Source organism: Haliaeetus albicilla, chromosome Z, assembly GCF_947461875.1.
Source record: "Haliaeetus albicilla chromosome Z, bHalAlb1.1, whole genome shotgun sequence".
Classification (NCBI taxonomy): domain Eukaryota; kingdom Metazoa; phylum Chordata; class Aves; order Accipitriformes; family Accipitridae; genus Haliaeetus; species Haliaeetus albicilla.
Window position 1 is genome coordinate 42,761,975 of NC_091516.1, and position 13,748 is coordinate 42,775,722.

At 45.1% G+C, this 13,748-nt stretch overlaps 1 protein-coding gene across 1 annotated transcript; it reads right to left on the reverse strand.

The window, feature by feature from the left end:
• Nucleotides 1-6,523: 6,523 nt before the first annotated feature.
• Nucleotides 6,524-8,970, reverse strand: ATP5ME (ATP synthase membrane subunit e). The gene is made up of 4 exons (XM_069776270.1): nucleotides 8,819-8,970; nucleotides 8,572-8,626; nucleotides 8,174-8,272; nucleotides 6,524-6,660 (listed from the first exon to the last, which is right to left on the reverse strand). The coding sequence occupies exons 1-4, from the start codon at nucleotides 8,852-8,854 to the stop codon at nucleotides 6,635-6,637; spliced, it is 216 nt and encodes a 71-aa protein (XP_069632371.1). The 5' UTR covers nucleotides 8,855-8,970; the 3' UTR covers nucleotides 6,524-6,634.
• Nucleotides 8,971-13,748: the final 4,778 nt, after the last annotated feature.

The following is a 13,748-nucleotide window of genomic DNA, read 5'->3' on the forward strand; positions in this document are numbered from 1 at the left end:
CCTAACACACACTGAGTGTCTGAGAGGAACACTTTCTTTCTCATACTACGGAGGCCAGGTGATGAAAATAATTTTTTTGTGTTTTTTGCAAAATGGTAACATCTAACCACATAGTCACTTTGCCAAAAGATTGGGACCACTGTCCTTTCTGGTCAGCAATCCCTTACTAACAGATGTTTCTACATTTTGTTGCACCATCACAACCACACCACTTGCAGTTTGCTTCCCATATTAGTCAGCTAGATGCAGGTGAAACCTGGCACAGTTTCTACTCACAGTGCTCCCTCTTGGCAGCTGACTTACTGCACATGGAGAAGGAAAGGGCCAAGAAACAGATTTTTCCATCATTTTCCCAGGCCTGAAAAAAAAGTGATGTCATTGCAACATGATTTCAGGAGAGGTCTCCTAACCAATCAGCTCCCTGTTGAGTGCTGTAATTTAGCTCTGCTTCTGACATATTTGCCTATACCCCAGGGAAGTGTTTTCACCTCTGGCTTGATGCAGCTCTCAAGTCCAGTGCGAGATGAGCCAGGGCCTGTTTTGTAAGTGCCTCACTGAAGGAGGTAATGCAAACAGATCTCCATTCTTGGTTTTGAAGGTGAGGGGTAGGTAGGGAAATGAATATCCCTGTGAGACTGGCAGGGGAGGTTTCTCAGAGAAGAGCTCAAGGGGAGAGAGCAAATTTTCCCTCCATGCAGGAGAAGGGGCTTTCCTGAGTGGGGAGCTGCGAAAGGATTTTTAATGCTGCAGCTTGGCCATCATCTGCTGTCCCAGATGGAAGGGGTAGAACAAGCAGACTCAAGACAGGACCTCTTTGCTCTGCTACTGAAAAAGAACATGTGGGTGCCCTTCAGCTGTTCCCTATGCTGGAGCCTAGGCTGCTGCTGGCCATGGGTTGTGAGTGGTGGTGCCTGACCTGGCACTACCAGAGATGTGGGAGCACATATGAGCTCTCTGCTGCTGGCAGAGCTGTGAGGGTAGCAGTTCCTGCAGAGAGGGAAAAACTGCCAGGGAAAACAGAGACCATGGTCCTGTCTTCAAGCACCTCTCATGGACCTGGGAGAAATGGTCACTGTCTTTTCCCAGCTGGCCACAGTCTGACTCCAGCTAAGGCTGGGACATGCTGCTCCCCTTCCAGGGAGGCAGAACAGGAACAACTCAGCCTCCACTCAGCTCTTCAAAGGAAGACACGGCATTGAACACCACAGGTGGGGGTATGGATCCCAGCTCCACCCTCCAGGCAGATGGGTTGCATTCTTGCCACTCTGCAGAGAGGCTTTGTCCTTCCAGCAGCTCCAGATGCTGTGTAAGAAAACCTCTGTGAGAGCCCAGAGAGTAGTGGACCCAAGTAAGTTTTTATTGTTGTCTGGGCTGAATGTGGCTTGCATCATCTGTCACAAATGTTTGCAAGGGAAAAATCTTTTTTCTCTGTACCTCTTCCTCTACTCCTTCCACAAAACCTTAAGGTGGGGTATGGGGAAGATTAAGAAAAACATTCAGTAGAGAGAAACTCCCTCTCAAGCTGCAGCAGAGCGCTGAGGAGTCAGCGTTAAAGGATTTTCAGTCATGGGTTTCTCTAGGTTTGCTTTATTAACAACTCAGAGTTGGGCCACCACTGCAGTGAATGGCAACCTTCCAAAAATTTCCCAATCTTATATACCTTTTTACCACCCATTGTCCCAGTACAAAGTCTTTGTAATTTTCCAGTCGATCTCTGTTCCCATGTTGTTATCATTCACCATCTTATCTCATCAGAAGAACCGCGACACGAGAATTGAAGTTAGTGGTCGTAGGCATAAGGTCTTTGGTCACCACAATCACTTATCTTCTTACACATCAAAGATCACCTTTGAATTTCTGAAAATCACTCAGGCTATTCTATTAATTTATCTTGTTCTAAAGTTAATCACTTACTCCCATGTCTTAGGTCTAAGATGTAGGATCCTTCTTCTGTTGATTCAGCTTGACTGGGTTTCAAGCCAGCCATGGAGGGGGAGACACATAGGACAAATAAGCAACTTATGCATATTGTTTTATGATTAATAGAATGCAGGTGCTTATATCTAAAAAAATTTCTAATCATTAGTTATATGTCTGATAGGAGCAGTCTTAGAAACAATAAGGCTTAAGGCATAGTTCCTTTTACAGTCAGACAAACCTAGTTCCAGCAGAAGAAAAGGTGGCTGCAGTGTTTTCCAGGCTACAGAGCAAACATGGGGGATCTTCTCTCTCATAACCTTTGAGAGAAAAGGCATTTTCTTATTGCTTCCTTCCTCATCTTTCTGTTCTCAGACAACAGGTCTCAGGTTGACTTCCTGCTTCAGTTTTCACCTCTTTCCAAGAAAAAGTTGTCTTTCAACAGAGCTATCTGCTTTGTCTTCTCCCTGCTTTCTTCCCCTTGGCACCCTACACTTGTGTAATGCCAACTGGGGTCAGATGCTCTCTCTTTCCCGCTTTCTCCTCTGCACCTTTCAACAAGTTGTTCCTGTTACTTGCTGCTGGGGGTTGCAGTAGCCTTAGGCTCAAATAACAGCTCTTTCTCCGTTATGTCAAAATCCATTGCCAAACACAATTTTCATCAAGTTTGCAGACAAATATTTGGCTTGGTATGCAGTCATGTGGCCAGGAATTGGCCTCACTTATTTCTCAGTGACAGCAGCTACTTATCAAAGGCTTATTTAACACATCCTCCCCATTTTTTCTTGTTATCTCTAGCAGTTTGGGAAAGAATTTATGCCCATCCTTTCTGCAGCAGTCTTTAGATGTATCTGCAGTCCGTTCTCACATTCCCCCTTTCCTCTAGAGGCAATTCCATCAGCTTTCTCTGGATTGCAGGGGCTAAAGACTGGGACTGAATTCCCTCAACTGCAAGCAGCCTGATCATGCATAGCCCAGGAAACCAGCATTCAGCAACGCTACCCAACCACGTTAAGTGCTCTTAAGTCTGCCACAGGTGCAAAGCCAAATTCTTTCCTTTTGCACCTTTGGATGACTGCTTCCAAAACTGCTTGTGCACAGAGTCAGACAGATTACCTTTACTTTCCATGGGCTTGCCTCTCTCTTCCATGTGTTTTATCAATGAAAAAAATGAATCCTTAGCTCCAAACACCTGTATGAATCCTATTCATAGGAGGTGTGTATGAAACAGAGTAACCAAGCCTGTCACAGAATCAAAGAAAAAAATTATCTCTGGACTCTTGTTAAAAGTCTGACCACCAGGTTGTCAAGAGTTTTCTCCGTACTTGCTGCAGTCCGTGTCTGCTGCATCCAGTCCTTTTGCCATGCACCTCTGAGTATAAGGCTGTTTTCCCTAGAACCTCCCTCAGTTGAAGACATTTAGTTCACCTCTTGGCCTTCTCTTAAAAAAAAAAAAATCTACTCGTCCATTTCAGTCCTTTTGCACATTAAGTTTCCCAGCTGATGCTGTAATATATATTAGTGTTCACAGGTACCTTAGTCTTGCTGCAAAAGTGTTAAACTTACTGTAGCTGCTCAGCATTGGCTTTTTTTGGCTTGAACCTGATAATCATCTATTGCCTGGCCAGAATGGGGTGGCAGAAGAATAATCTGGTCACTGCATGTCGTGGTTTAACCCCAGCCAGCAACTAAGCACCAAGCAGCCACTCGCTCATTCCACCCCAGCCACTGGGATGGGGGAGAGAATCGGGGAAAAAAGTAAAACTCGTGGGTTGAGATAGTTCAACAAGACAGAAAGGAAGAAAATAATAATGACAATAATAATAAAATTACAATAATAATAATAAAAGAATTGAAATATACAAAACAAGTGATGCACAATGCAATTGCTCACCTCTCACCAACTGATGCCTGGTTAGTTCCTGAGCAGCGACCTGCCCCCCCAGCCAGCTCCCCCCAGTTTCTATATTGGGTATGACACCACATGGTATGGAATATTCCTTTGGCCAGTTGGGGTCAGCTGTTCTGGCTGTGTCCCCTCCCAACTTCTTGTGCACCCCCTGCCTACTCACTGGTTGGGTGGTGTGAGAAGCTGAAAAATGCCTGACTTGGTATAACACTACTTAGCAACAACTAAAACCATCAGTGTGTTATCAACACTATTCTCCTACTAAATCCAAACCATAACACTTATACCAGCTACTAGAAAGAAAATTAACTCTATCCCAGCTGAAACCAGGACACTGTGGGATGGTGGCAATGAGGCTTCCAGCACCCTTCCCACCCACATGGGAGTTCATCCCAAAGTAAGAGGTTTTACAAGGACAGATTTCTTGCCTGGCCCTGCAGCCAGGTTTTGAGGACTATATGGAAATGGTGGCACTTCTGCATCATCCTATGTGGGGGATTCTTGTACCCTAATCCCTACAGATCTGACAGACATCCTTGGCTGCAAAGGAAGTACCTGTCCCCTTCACATTTAGAACCAGCCCAGCATTTATCAGCTAGGTTACAAGAGACATGGGCCCCAAATGCAAGACAACTTCCAGGCGAAGGAGGGTGACAAAGGGACAATGCAAAAGGCAACAGGAGAGTTCAGATTGAGTCATTTGTGGTCCTAGAGCTAGGCAAGACAGCAAAACTCCAGACAGCTAGTGCTGCAGAAAGCCCTGTGTTTGGCCACTGCATTGTGTCCTCTACAAAGAGAGACCTCCTACCCTGCTGCAGGGGCTGGGATCCTGCTCTGTGAAATGTGCTGCACTTACTCACCAAGGACAGGCTCAGCTCTGCTGGGAGCAGCCATGCTGCCCTCAGGGGGGACAAAATCATAAACAAACACCAGGGTGGAAGTAAAAGGAGGGGACAGATGGAACTCCCTCCCCCCTCTCTGGCACCCTCCACACTTTAACAAGGTGGCACAGTAGGAGCAGGTGAAGGTGAGCACTTTTAGCCCTTGGCAGAGCAGCAGGCCACAGCTGTTCTAGCAACTGGCTTTAGCTCCAGCAACCCAAAGATAAAAGGATTACCTACCTCTATGACCAGCCCTTAACAGAACAGCAGTAAAGGTATTTCAGCTTGAAGTAAATAAGTATCCTGTTATAATCACATTTTGCTCAAGCACTGAGTGGCGGCTGAATCCCAAGTGTTCAGTTTCAGTCATTTTTCAGTAGCACTTATTTCACATACCACCCATATAACAGCTTACAGACTAGCACCACAGACATGGGCTGAGCACCAGTGCTGAAAAAAAAAAAAGTTTCTGGCAATTCAGATCTAATTTCCAGCTCCTGAAAATAAGAGGCTTTTGGAAGAATATTGTTTAACTATGCAACACATCCTGCTACACTGAGAGGTCAGGACATGACACATTATTTCTATTTTACAGAAACAGAATTTTAAACTAACTGGCAGTCTAGATCTTTACTTACATTAGCATCACCTAATCATTTTAATACCATGAGGTATACATTCATGCCAAGAAATAACTAAAAACCCAATCATGACAACATGTAGTTGATTTTCCTGTTCCCCTTTTCTCCTTGAAACTATCTCATCTTAACACCTTTTCCCTGCAATTATTATGTTACACTTTCAATTTAAATCCAAGTTTGTTAATTTCATTTCCTTAAACACCCTAAGACTGCTTTCTTTCATTAGTCGAGAATGTGCACTGGTAGTCAAGAATTTTTTTCTTCCAAAGCATAATCTGGAAGAGACTATTTATTAAGAGCAGTTAGTTTAATAAAATGTAAGACAACATTTCCTGAAAGATTGCCATCACTTAGAAAGATTTGGATCTGAAATCACTGCTTCAGCTGTCTAATCTGCAATATCAGAAAAAGGAAGCTATCCATTGTCCAAGTAAGAAACCAGACCCCCTGAATCTTGGAGTTACCAGTATTTCTTACAGTGAGAAAACCAACACCACAAGCCAAGTCACTCAACACCACAATCTACAGAGATCAGCTTTTTACCTTCTTCTAGGACACCTGAGGTCTGTACAGCTGAGGAGGTGCCTTAACAGCTTACATGCTAAAGGCAGACTCAATTTCATATTAAGGGCCACTAACTTTTTAAATATCAGTCACCTGCATGGCCAGTCACTTCTTATAAAAGACGCAAACTACAATTTGATTGTAACTTGTTCTTGGTTTTGGGGAACAACACTTGACCATTTGTTAAATCTGAAAAGGTATGTGTTCAGAAATATCTGCCTAGTGAGTCAGCACCAATTCCTCAGATCTCAGCATGGCTTGACAAGTCACAATCAAATTTGACTGCACTGTCAAATACAAGAATTGTGCAATAATCCACTGTGGTAACACAGCTGAAAAAAGATAACACCAACTCCCTGGTTAAGCCATTTAATAAAGAGGTTCAAGGCAGTCAGTGCCACACCAGCCTCCCCCACATGCCCATACTTATGTATTTTCTGATCACAAACATTACCTATGAGTAATAGGCGTAGTGACTGGCTGTTGCTGGAGGAATACAACAGGGTGTTTTCAGCTGCAGCAACGGCCAGCTTGTGACAAATGCTTCCTGTCACATTCTTTAAGTACTGCTGCTGCTGTTCTGTACAATTCAATCAAAAAATACCAACTGAAATGTTTTAAGTACTTTATTGATAGAATACCATGCAAAGTCCACCAACCACTTAAGAGTTCAGAGCCTAGCCACGTATTCCCACATGTGAAATTAAGATCCAATCTTTTCTTCATTTCAGTATGGACTCTTCACTTGCTAGAAGGGAAATAAAAACATATGTAGTTAGGACTACTAATCACTCCCATGCAGTACTAAAACATGCAAAGCATAGTGGGATCAAAGGCTACCTTTTAAGTATGCCATTTCTGTCTAGACAGTTTTTATGATTCCTGCTTATTCAACAGAAGTGTATTTCATTGCTTTGGGGTGAAGGCACTTTTCTGGCTTACTCATTAGTAAATGACAGTTTTCTGAACTGACAATTTGAATGAGGCCAGAAAAAGCTATCATTACAGATAGATCCAGTTATCCATCTTTAAAGAACAATCTTCAACAACTGCATTGCACTAAATAAAGTTTTAACAATTGCTTTTCTAACTGGAAAAATCACACCAAAAGCACCGTTGGGAAAGCAGAATGGTCATCTGTGTGCCTCTTAAATATACTAAACATTCTAAAGAAACAAGCACAGAATTCCATTATTAAGTGAAGTAGCAACATAGTAGTACAGCTTCTTATATCCAAAAATACAAAAAGTTTCAGCTAAACTTCAAAACATCCAAAAGACCCATTTATTTAGTCCATGACCAATGGATACTATATATTTAAGACTGTAAAACAGCTGTGCAAAATAGCTCTATCTCTAGTAAGCGATACAATTCACCAACTTGCACGTTTGATTTTATATGTCTAGTTCATTTAATTTTACAGGTTTGTTCAATCTTAAGCCTTGTTTAGAACAATGCAAACATCACTACTTCCCAGGACAATAGTTACTAAGTGTGTAGCAGCACCACGAATAGCTTGAGTTATTAATTTTCTTCAAGTTCTGCTTAACTGTAAGTCCACCTAAAAAAACCTAGGTGAGTTTAAGCTAGAGGGGAGGAATCCTCTGTTAGAAATGCACAGGGGACCCAAAAAATAATCCTAAGGACAAGGCAAAGCATGCTGCAGCAGGAATACTATAGAGTGGAAGGGAATGAGAAAAAAACAGTACTAATCCCAGTTGATCACCTTCAGCATATTCCCTCCACATGAAAGATACAACAAATGATGTTGACCTCTAATACTACGCTAGTAATACCACTTCAAAGTTTGAGTGCAATTACAAGCAGTTGCCTACAACTTCTGGTTTAGGTCAGGCACATTTGTAAGATTTTGATATTGCATGGAGAAAAGGGATTTTCGGCGTCCAGCTGAATAAGGGACACCTGGACACAGTTAATATACAGCTCCAGTTATTCCTCACAGAATAACCATCAGCTTTTAGCAGTTTGTTTTCTCAGTGGAAATTCAGATAACCATTTAACAAGTCCTGTTCAGCTGCAAAAGTGATTTTAACCCTTCCTCTACTGATGCTTACATTTTGAAGAGCTTGTCAAACAGCAGTACTATTTACCTTTCACATAACCCTAACCACCGTGCCACAGACCCACACAGGCCTGTAAGCCTAAATTTCTCCTAAAAACACTGCAGTAAAATGTCAGTCCACCTGCAAGCCAGTGGGCATGCTTTGGCATAGAATGCGTAAATTACACCAACGGACTACCTTCTGCAAGCTCTTTTGCAATCCGCTCAAGTTCTTCACGTTTCTTTTTCTCTTCAGCCTCTACTCTTCTCTCTTCTTCAGCAATAGGCTTTAGGTAGTCTGTCACGGACACATTTGCTTTAAAACACAGTTCCTAGAACCCAGCACCTGCTAGCTCACTCGAAAAGGAAAACCGTTTCACAGGCACAAAGGCACAATTGCTGGTTTGAAGTCACCCATTCGTACGACAAGCCCCTCTCTGAGGACCACCTCGGCAAGGCCTGGGCAGCTCCCGCTGCGGCGGGGAGGGTGGCAATGGCGGCCGGGCCCGCGGCTGCGCGGCCCGCACCGCCCGCCTCAAGGTGCCCTTGCGGGCCACGCGGGGGAGGGGGAGAGGCCGCCCGGGGCGCCGCACTCACCGTATCGCTTCTTGCCGTAGATCATCCCCACCAGCAGGGCCGAGTACCGGGTGAACTGCGGGAGACAGAGACAAGGACGCGCCCTTCGCTCAGCTCACACGCACCGCCAGGCCCGGCCCGGCCCGCCCCAGCCCCAGCCCGGCCGCCGCCGCCACTGCCTGCCTGCCCGCCCGCCCGCCCCGTCGAGGCCACCAGCGGCCGCCCCCCCGCCCCGGAGCGTAGCGGGGGAGCCGCCCGCCGCTCTCACCTTGATAAGCGGCGAGACCTGCACCGGCGGGATCATCCTGGAGGCAGCGGCGGCGACGGCAGGAAGTGACGCCTCTAGCGCGGCGGCGGGGCGGAAAGAAGGCAGAGCTCCGCCCAGCGGGGGCGGGGATACTGAAGCACGGCTGCTGTACGGGCGGCGGCGGGCGGTGGAAGGTTCGTGAATCGTTTTGGCCGTCTAGCGCCGGATTTCAGCGTCTGGTCGCACGTCATCCCGGAACGAGGAGCCCTCGCGTCACACAGTGGACCGTGCTCTTGCCCCCGTGACGGAAGAGGGAGGGCCCATGCCCGCGGCCGCCGCGGGAGGGAGCGGGCTCGCAGGAGTCGGTGCCCCGCAGCCAGCGGCAGCGGCGGTGGGAGCCGCCGGCGCCGCCGCCCTCCCGCGCCGCGGCCCCTCGGGCGGCTGTGTCCGCAGCGGCGGGGAAGGGCCGGTGGGGGGCCCGGGCGGAGGGGCCGCTCTCCTCTCGGCGGGCGCCGGTCCCCGAGAGGCGACGGCAGCAGCGCTTGACGCGGCTGATGTGGAGGGCGAGGGAGCCGGCGGCAAAGACCACGAAGTATATATACACCCCGCTGCGTTTGGTTCCTCAACCTTGACAGAGTTATCTTGTCATCTGCTGGGCAGCTAACAAACCCGGATCACGTTTCGTACTCTCTCATAAAATCGAGGAGTCTGAGTCTTCGCTGACTGCTCATTAGTGCCATCGTTTTCAGATCCTCGCGTAAAGTTAAACATAGGCAGCGAAGGGGTAAGGATATGACTGTTAAAACTCCCTGGAAGTTAATTGCCTGTGCCGTTTTCTGCTAATCACTCCACAAGTAATTGAAACTGTTGACTAAAAGAGGTCTGAAACGTTTTTCTCTCTAGGGAGCCTGTTGGAAGATTCTCAGTATTCCATTAGTTTGTAGTATCATTAAGTTTTTTTAATTATTGTTGTATGTCCTGTATCAGTAAGACCCAAAAGTGCTTTCATGGGTGGAATGTATGTAACCTGTCCCCCCCGTTTTTTTTCACATTTCTTTTTTTATTTACTTTCAGTAGCAAGAACTCTGAGAGACACTTGGAGCATTAGAAATGAGAGGCCACTGATAGGTGGGGATCACTTTAGTTATGAACACCAATATCGGTTGTTAATGCCACAGTAATTCCACACAAAGCTTAATGCCAAGTCAGGAACAAGCCAGTAAAGTTACTAGTGGTACAGTGATTGCCTATTTAGCCGCTTTTGTCCTATGCATGTCCAGATGAGAGTTTTAAAATCCTTAAATACCCAACAGTAGCATGATTTTAATTAAATGGTATGAATCTCCCAAACACAAAGCAGCAGTAGTATAACTATGAGTCCTCATGCCAATCTGCAAAGAGAACACATGCCGACTTGGTGTCCTGGTTTCAGCTGGGATGTAGTTAACTGTCTTCCTAGTAGCTGGTACAGTGCTATGTTTTGAGTTCAGTATGTGAAGAATGTTGATAACACTGATGTTTTCAGTTGTTGCTCAGTAGTGTTTAGACTAGAGTCAAGGATTTTTCAGCTTCTCATGCCCAGCCAGGGCACCTGACCCAAACTGGCCAACAGTGTATTCCATACCATGTGACGTCCCATCTAGTTTAGGAACTGGGAAGTGGGGGGGCAGGGATTCGCTGCTTGGGGACTGGCTGGGTGTCGGTCTGCAGGTGGTGAGCAATTGCCCTGCGCATCATTTGTACATTTCAATCCTTTTATTACTACTGTTGTCATTTTATTAGTGTTATCATTATCATTATTACTTTCTTCTTTTCTGTTCTATTAAACCGTTCTTATCTCAACCCAGGAGTTTTACTTCTTTTCCTGATTTTCTCCCCCATCCCACTGGATGGGGGGGGAGTGAGTGAGCGGCTGCGTGGTGCTTAGTTGCTGGCTGGGGTTAAACCACGACACTTGGAGACTGGCACTTGCAAAACTAGAACTCAGTCTGGCATTTCCCAGATGCTAGTATTTAGTTTTAAAAGCGAGATTTAAAAGCAAATTTAAAAGCGCCGCCGCCGCTGCCTCCAGGATGATCCCGCCAGTGCAGGTCTCGCCGCTCATCAAGTTAGATCATATATTGGCCAGAAGTGTTTTTCAACTTAGTACTACAAAGAAAAAAGTTGCAAACTGTGATGGTCTTGAATTGCTGCATCACTTATTTTGAAATACAGCTAACTTTAATCAGCCATCTAACTAGCCTTTTCTGTGTACCACCAGCCTGAAATGCCTTCTGATGGCCTAGGCTAACAAATTCAGTGTTGATTTGGTTTTGTCACTCAGATGAATGTGGGTGCTAAATACAAATTACTTCTAAAAAAGGAAATAAGTCCCATATGTTAAAAGTTCCAGACTCCTAAGACAGAGTGAGAAAAAAGAAGCATGTTTCACATCTTTCTAAAAAAATCAATTCTACAGAAGGAGTATGTCAGTAACAGCAGATTCTGCTCTTTAGCTAGTGCCTTTACAAATTGCCACTAACTCATTTTTTGAGCTTTTGCTTTGCAGACGTGCTTTACTGAGTTACTGATTGAGCTTGATTTATTCAAAGCAACAAAATGCCCTATTTTTTAATGATTTTGAGCAATTAATTGAATGACATCCCTATGCTGGATGTTTAAACAGAAAGCACTAAAGCTTTAAGGAAAAATCACTACTGCTCTGAATTTCTTTTGATGATACTGTGACGGTCTGACAAATTCAAATGTCTCAAACATCCGCTAAAAGAGCTTTGGTGGACAAAACGGCCTCTGTAAAAATGCTGGAGTTTTGTGAACAGGACAATGTGGACAGAGGAGAGGGCCCCACGGAGGGTGGGAATGCACTTCTCCAAGGCCCCAATTCCTTATCTTGAGTGACCAGGAGAAGGAACACAATTTATGCCTTCCTGGAGGAAGAAGGCCCCATGGAAGTTGGGACTGTGCTTCTATCTTAAGTGGTCATACCAGCAGGAAAAGAGAAGCAACTCCACAATGAACACCCCCCCCCCCCGCAAAGCTACCGATTCCAGTGAACCCCAGGTGTGGGAACTGCGCATGTTGAGATCATCAACTAACACACTATAAAAGAGGAGAGAACGAATCCTCAGTGCGCGCCCTCCGGAACTGGATCTCTACGCTGGCTGGACCAACGCTGGACCCAGGACTGGTGAAACCCTTCTCTTCTCTCTTTCTTTTTTCTCTCATTCTCTCTCTCTTTTCCTTCTCTCTTTTCCACAGTCCCTACACCTCATCCTTTGAAACATAAACCGTTGACCAAGTCTGAGACTAGGAGTGGACCTAGCCGCCCCTGAGCTCCTCTTTGAGAAGGAGTCCAGAAAGCAAGGGGGTCTGCTCTGAACCTCGTGACTCAACGGGAGGGCTCTCCTTCTGATACATTTCATGTTCCTTTTTCCATTTCATTCTTTCTGTACTTTCCTCCTCTTCTCAAACAGCGGCTTAATGACATGTTGCAAGGTTCATATTAACAAGTTCATGTGTACTTGGACAGAGTTAGCTAGGTTGAATAAATGTTGATTGTTGTTTGAACTCCCCTGGTGTCGTTTCACCTTAATTCTGACAAAGGAAATCCACGAACCTGAGTCGCTCCAACTTTGGGACGCGACAGATACACAGATAGAACAGATGTTCTGGTCTTCCCGTACTGATGCAGCAGGCAACTTGGACTACAAGTTGTGATGCTACACCGTCACACCCGGAGAAGAAAAGGAGGAGTCAATGGCACCATGTAGTTACCTGCAATAAAATCTCAAATTATAGGCATTAAAAGTGATCTGCGTGTTTTCTTCCCACCACAAAAACATTTATCTTTGTGCCCCATTCAGTAGTAGCAAACAAATAGGTCACAGTTACCTGACACTGTCCTGACGAACAACCCCAGAGGTTACCAAGCTGAAGGCTGCAAGCCAAGCTCCTACAGTGAATTTAAGCTTTGCACACTACTGTCATGTGCCCTCACACTGAAAAATCAAACCAAGCAAGTCCAAAATTCCTGGTGACTGACTTCATTTTACTGAAAAATCCAATTGCAAGAGCTCCTCTTGCTTTATGAGATGCCAAACAACGGCTTTAACTATGTCTGCTCCAAACTTGTATGGAATTTTGAGTCATCATAAGAAACAGTTTCCTGATAAGTTGTAAGAAGTTATTTGCATGAACTCAGTTGTTTTCAAACAAAATGGAAGTCGCAAACCATTTACAATGTTTATAGTGATAAAACACAAATCCTGTCTCTGCAAAGAACTCCAGCTATGACTGTTAGTCTTCTAAAGTAAATTAAGAGCTCTGTATGCCCATCCTTATTCTGAAGGCTCAAAACTGAAACTGCATCCTTCAGCAGTCTTTAACAGAAGTTTTCAGCTAGTAATATTTGTTATGGAAGGCAGAGACAACAGTGCTGCAAGTGGCTGTTACCATCTTTTAATGTTTTGAATGGATTAGTCTTGAACATGAATCCACTGACAAGGCCAACTGGTCTGAACAACAAAACAACCATCATTATGGAATCACAAGTGTGACCTGAGAAACAATGGACTTCTCAGATACCCTCCTATACATGACCACGTTTTGTCCAACCTGACCTGTTCAGTTTAGAAGGCAGTTGTTCCTGACTGGCAGTACCAGAAACCACAGGCAAAAAGTATCAATGTCATCAGAAGGGAAGTTTTACTGCAATGTTTTACTGCAATTTTACTTCTTTGCTTTCAGATTCTATTGAATTAAAACTATTATTCTGGCAAAGAAAGCCAGCAGCCTCCTAGACTTAGGAATAAGTGCCACTGGCACGTCAAGGGTAGTGACTGGTGAGGGCATATCTAGCATGCTGTGTCCAGCTCTCCTCTCCCCAGTACAGGAGAGACACGTACTCTAAAGTGAGTCCACCAAAGGGCGATGGAGGCGACGCAGGGACTAA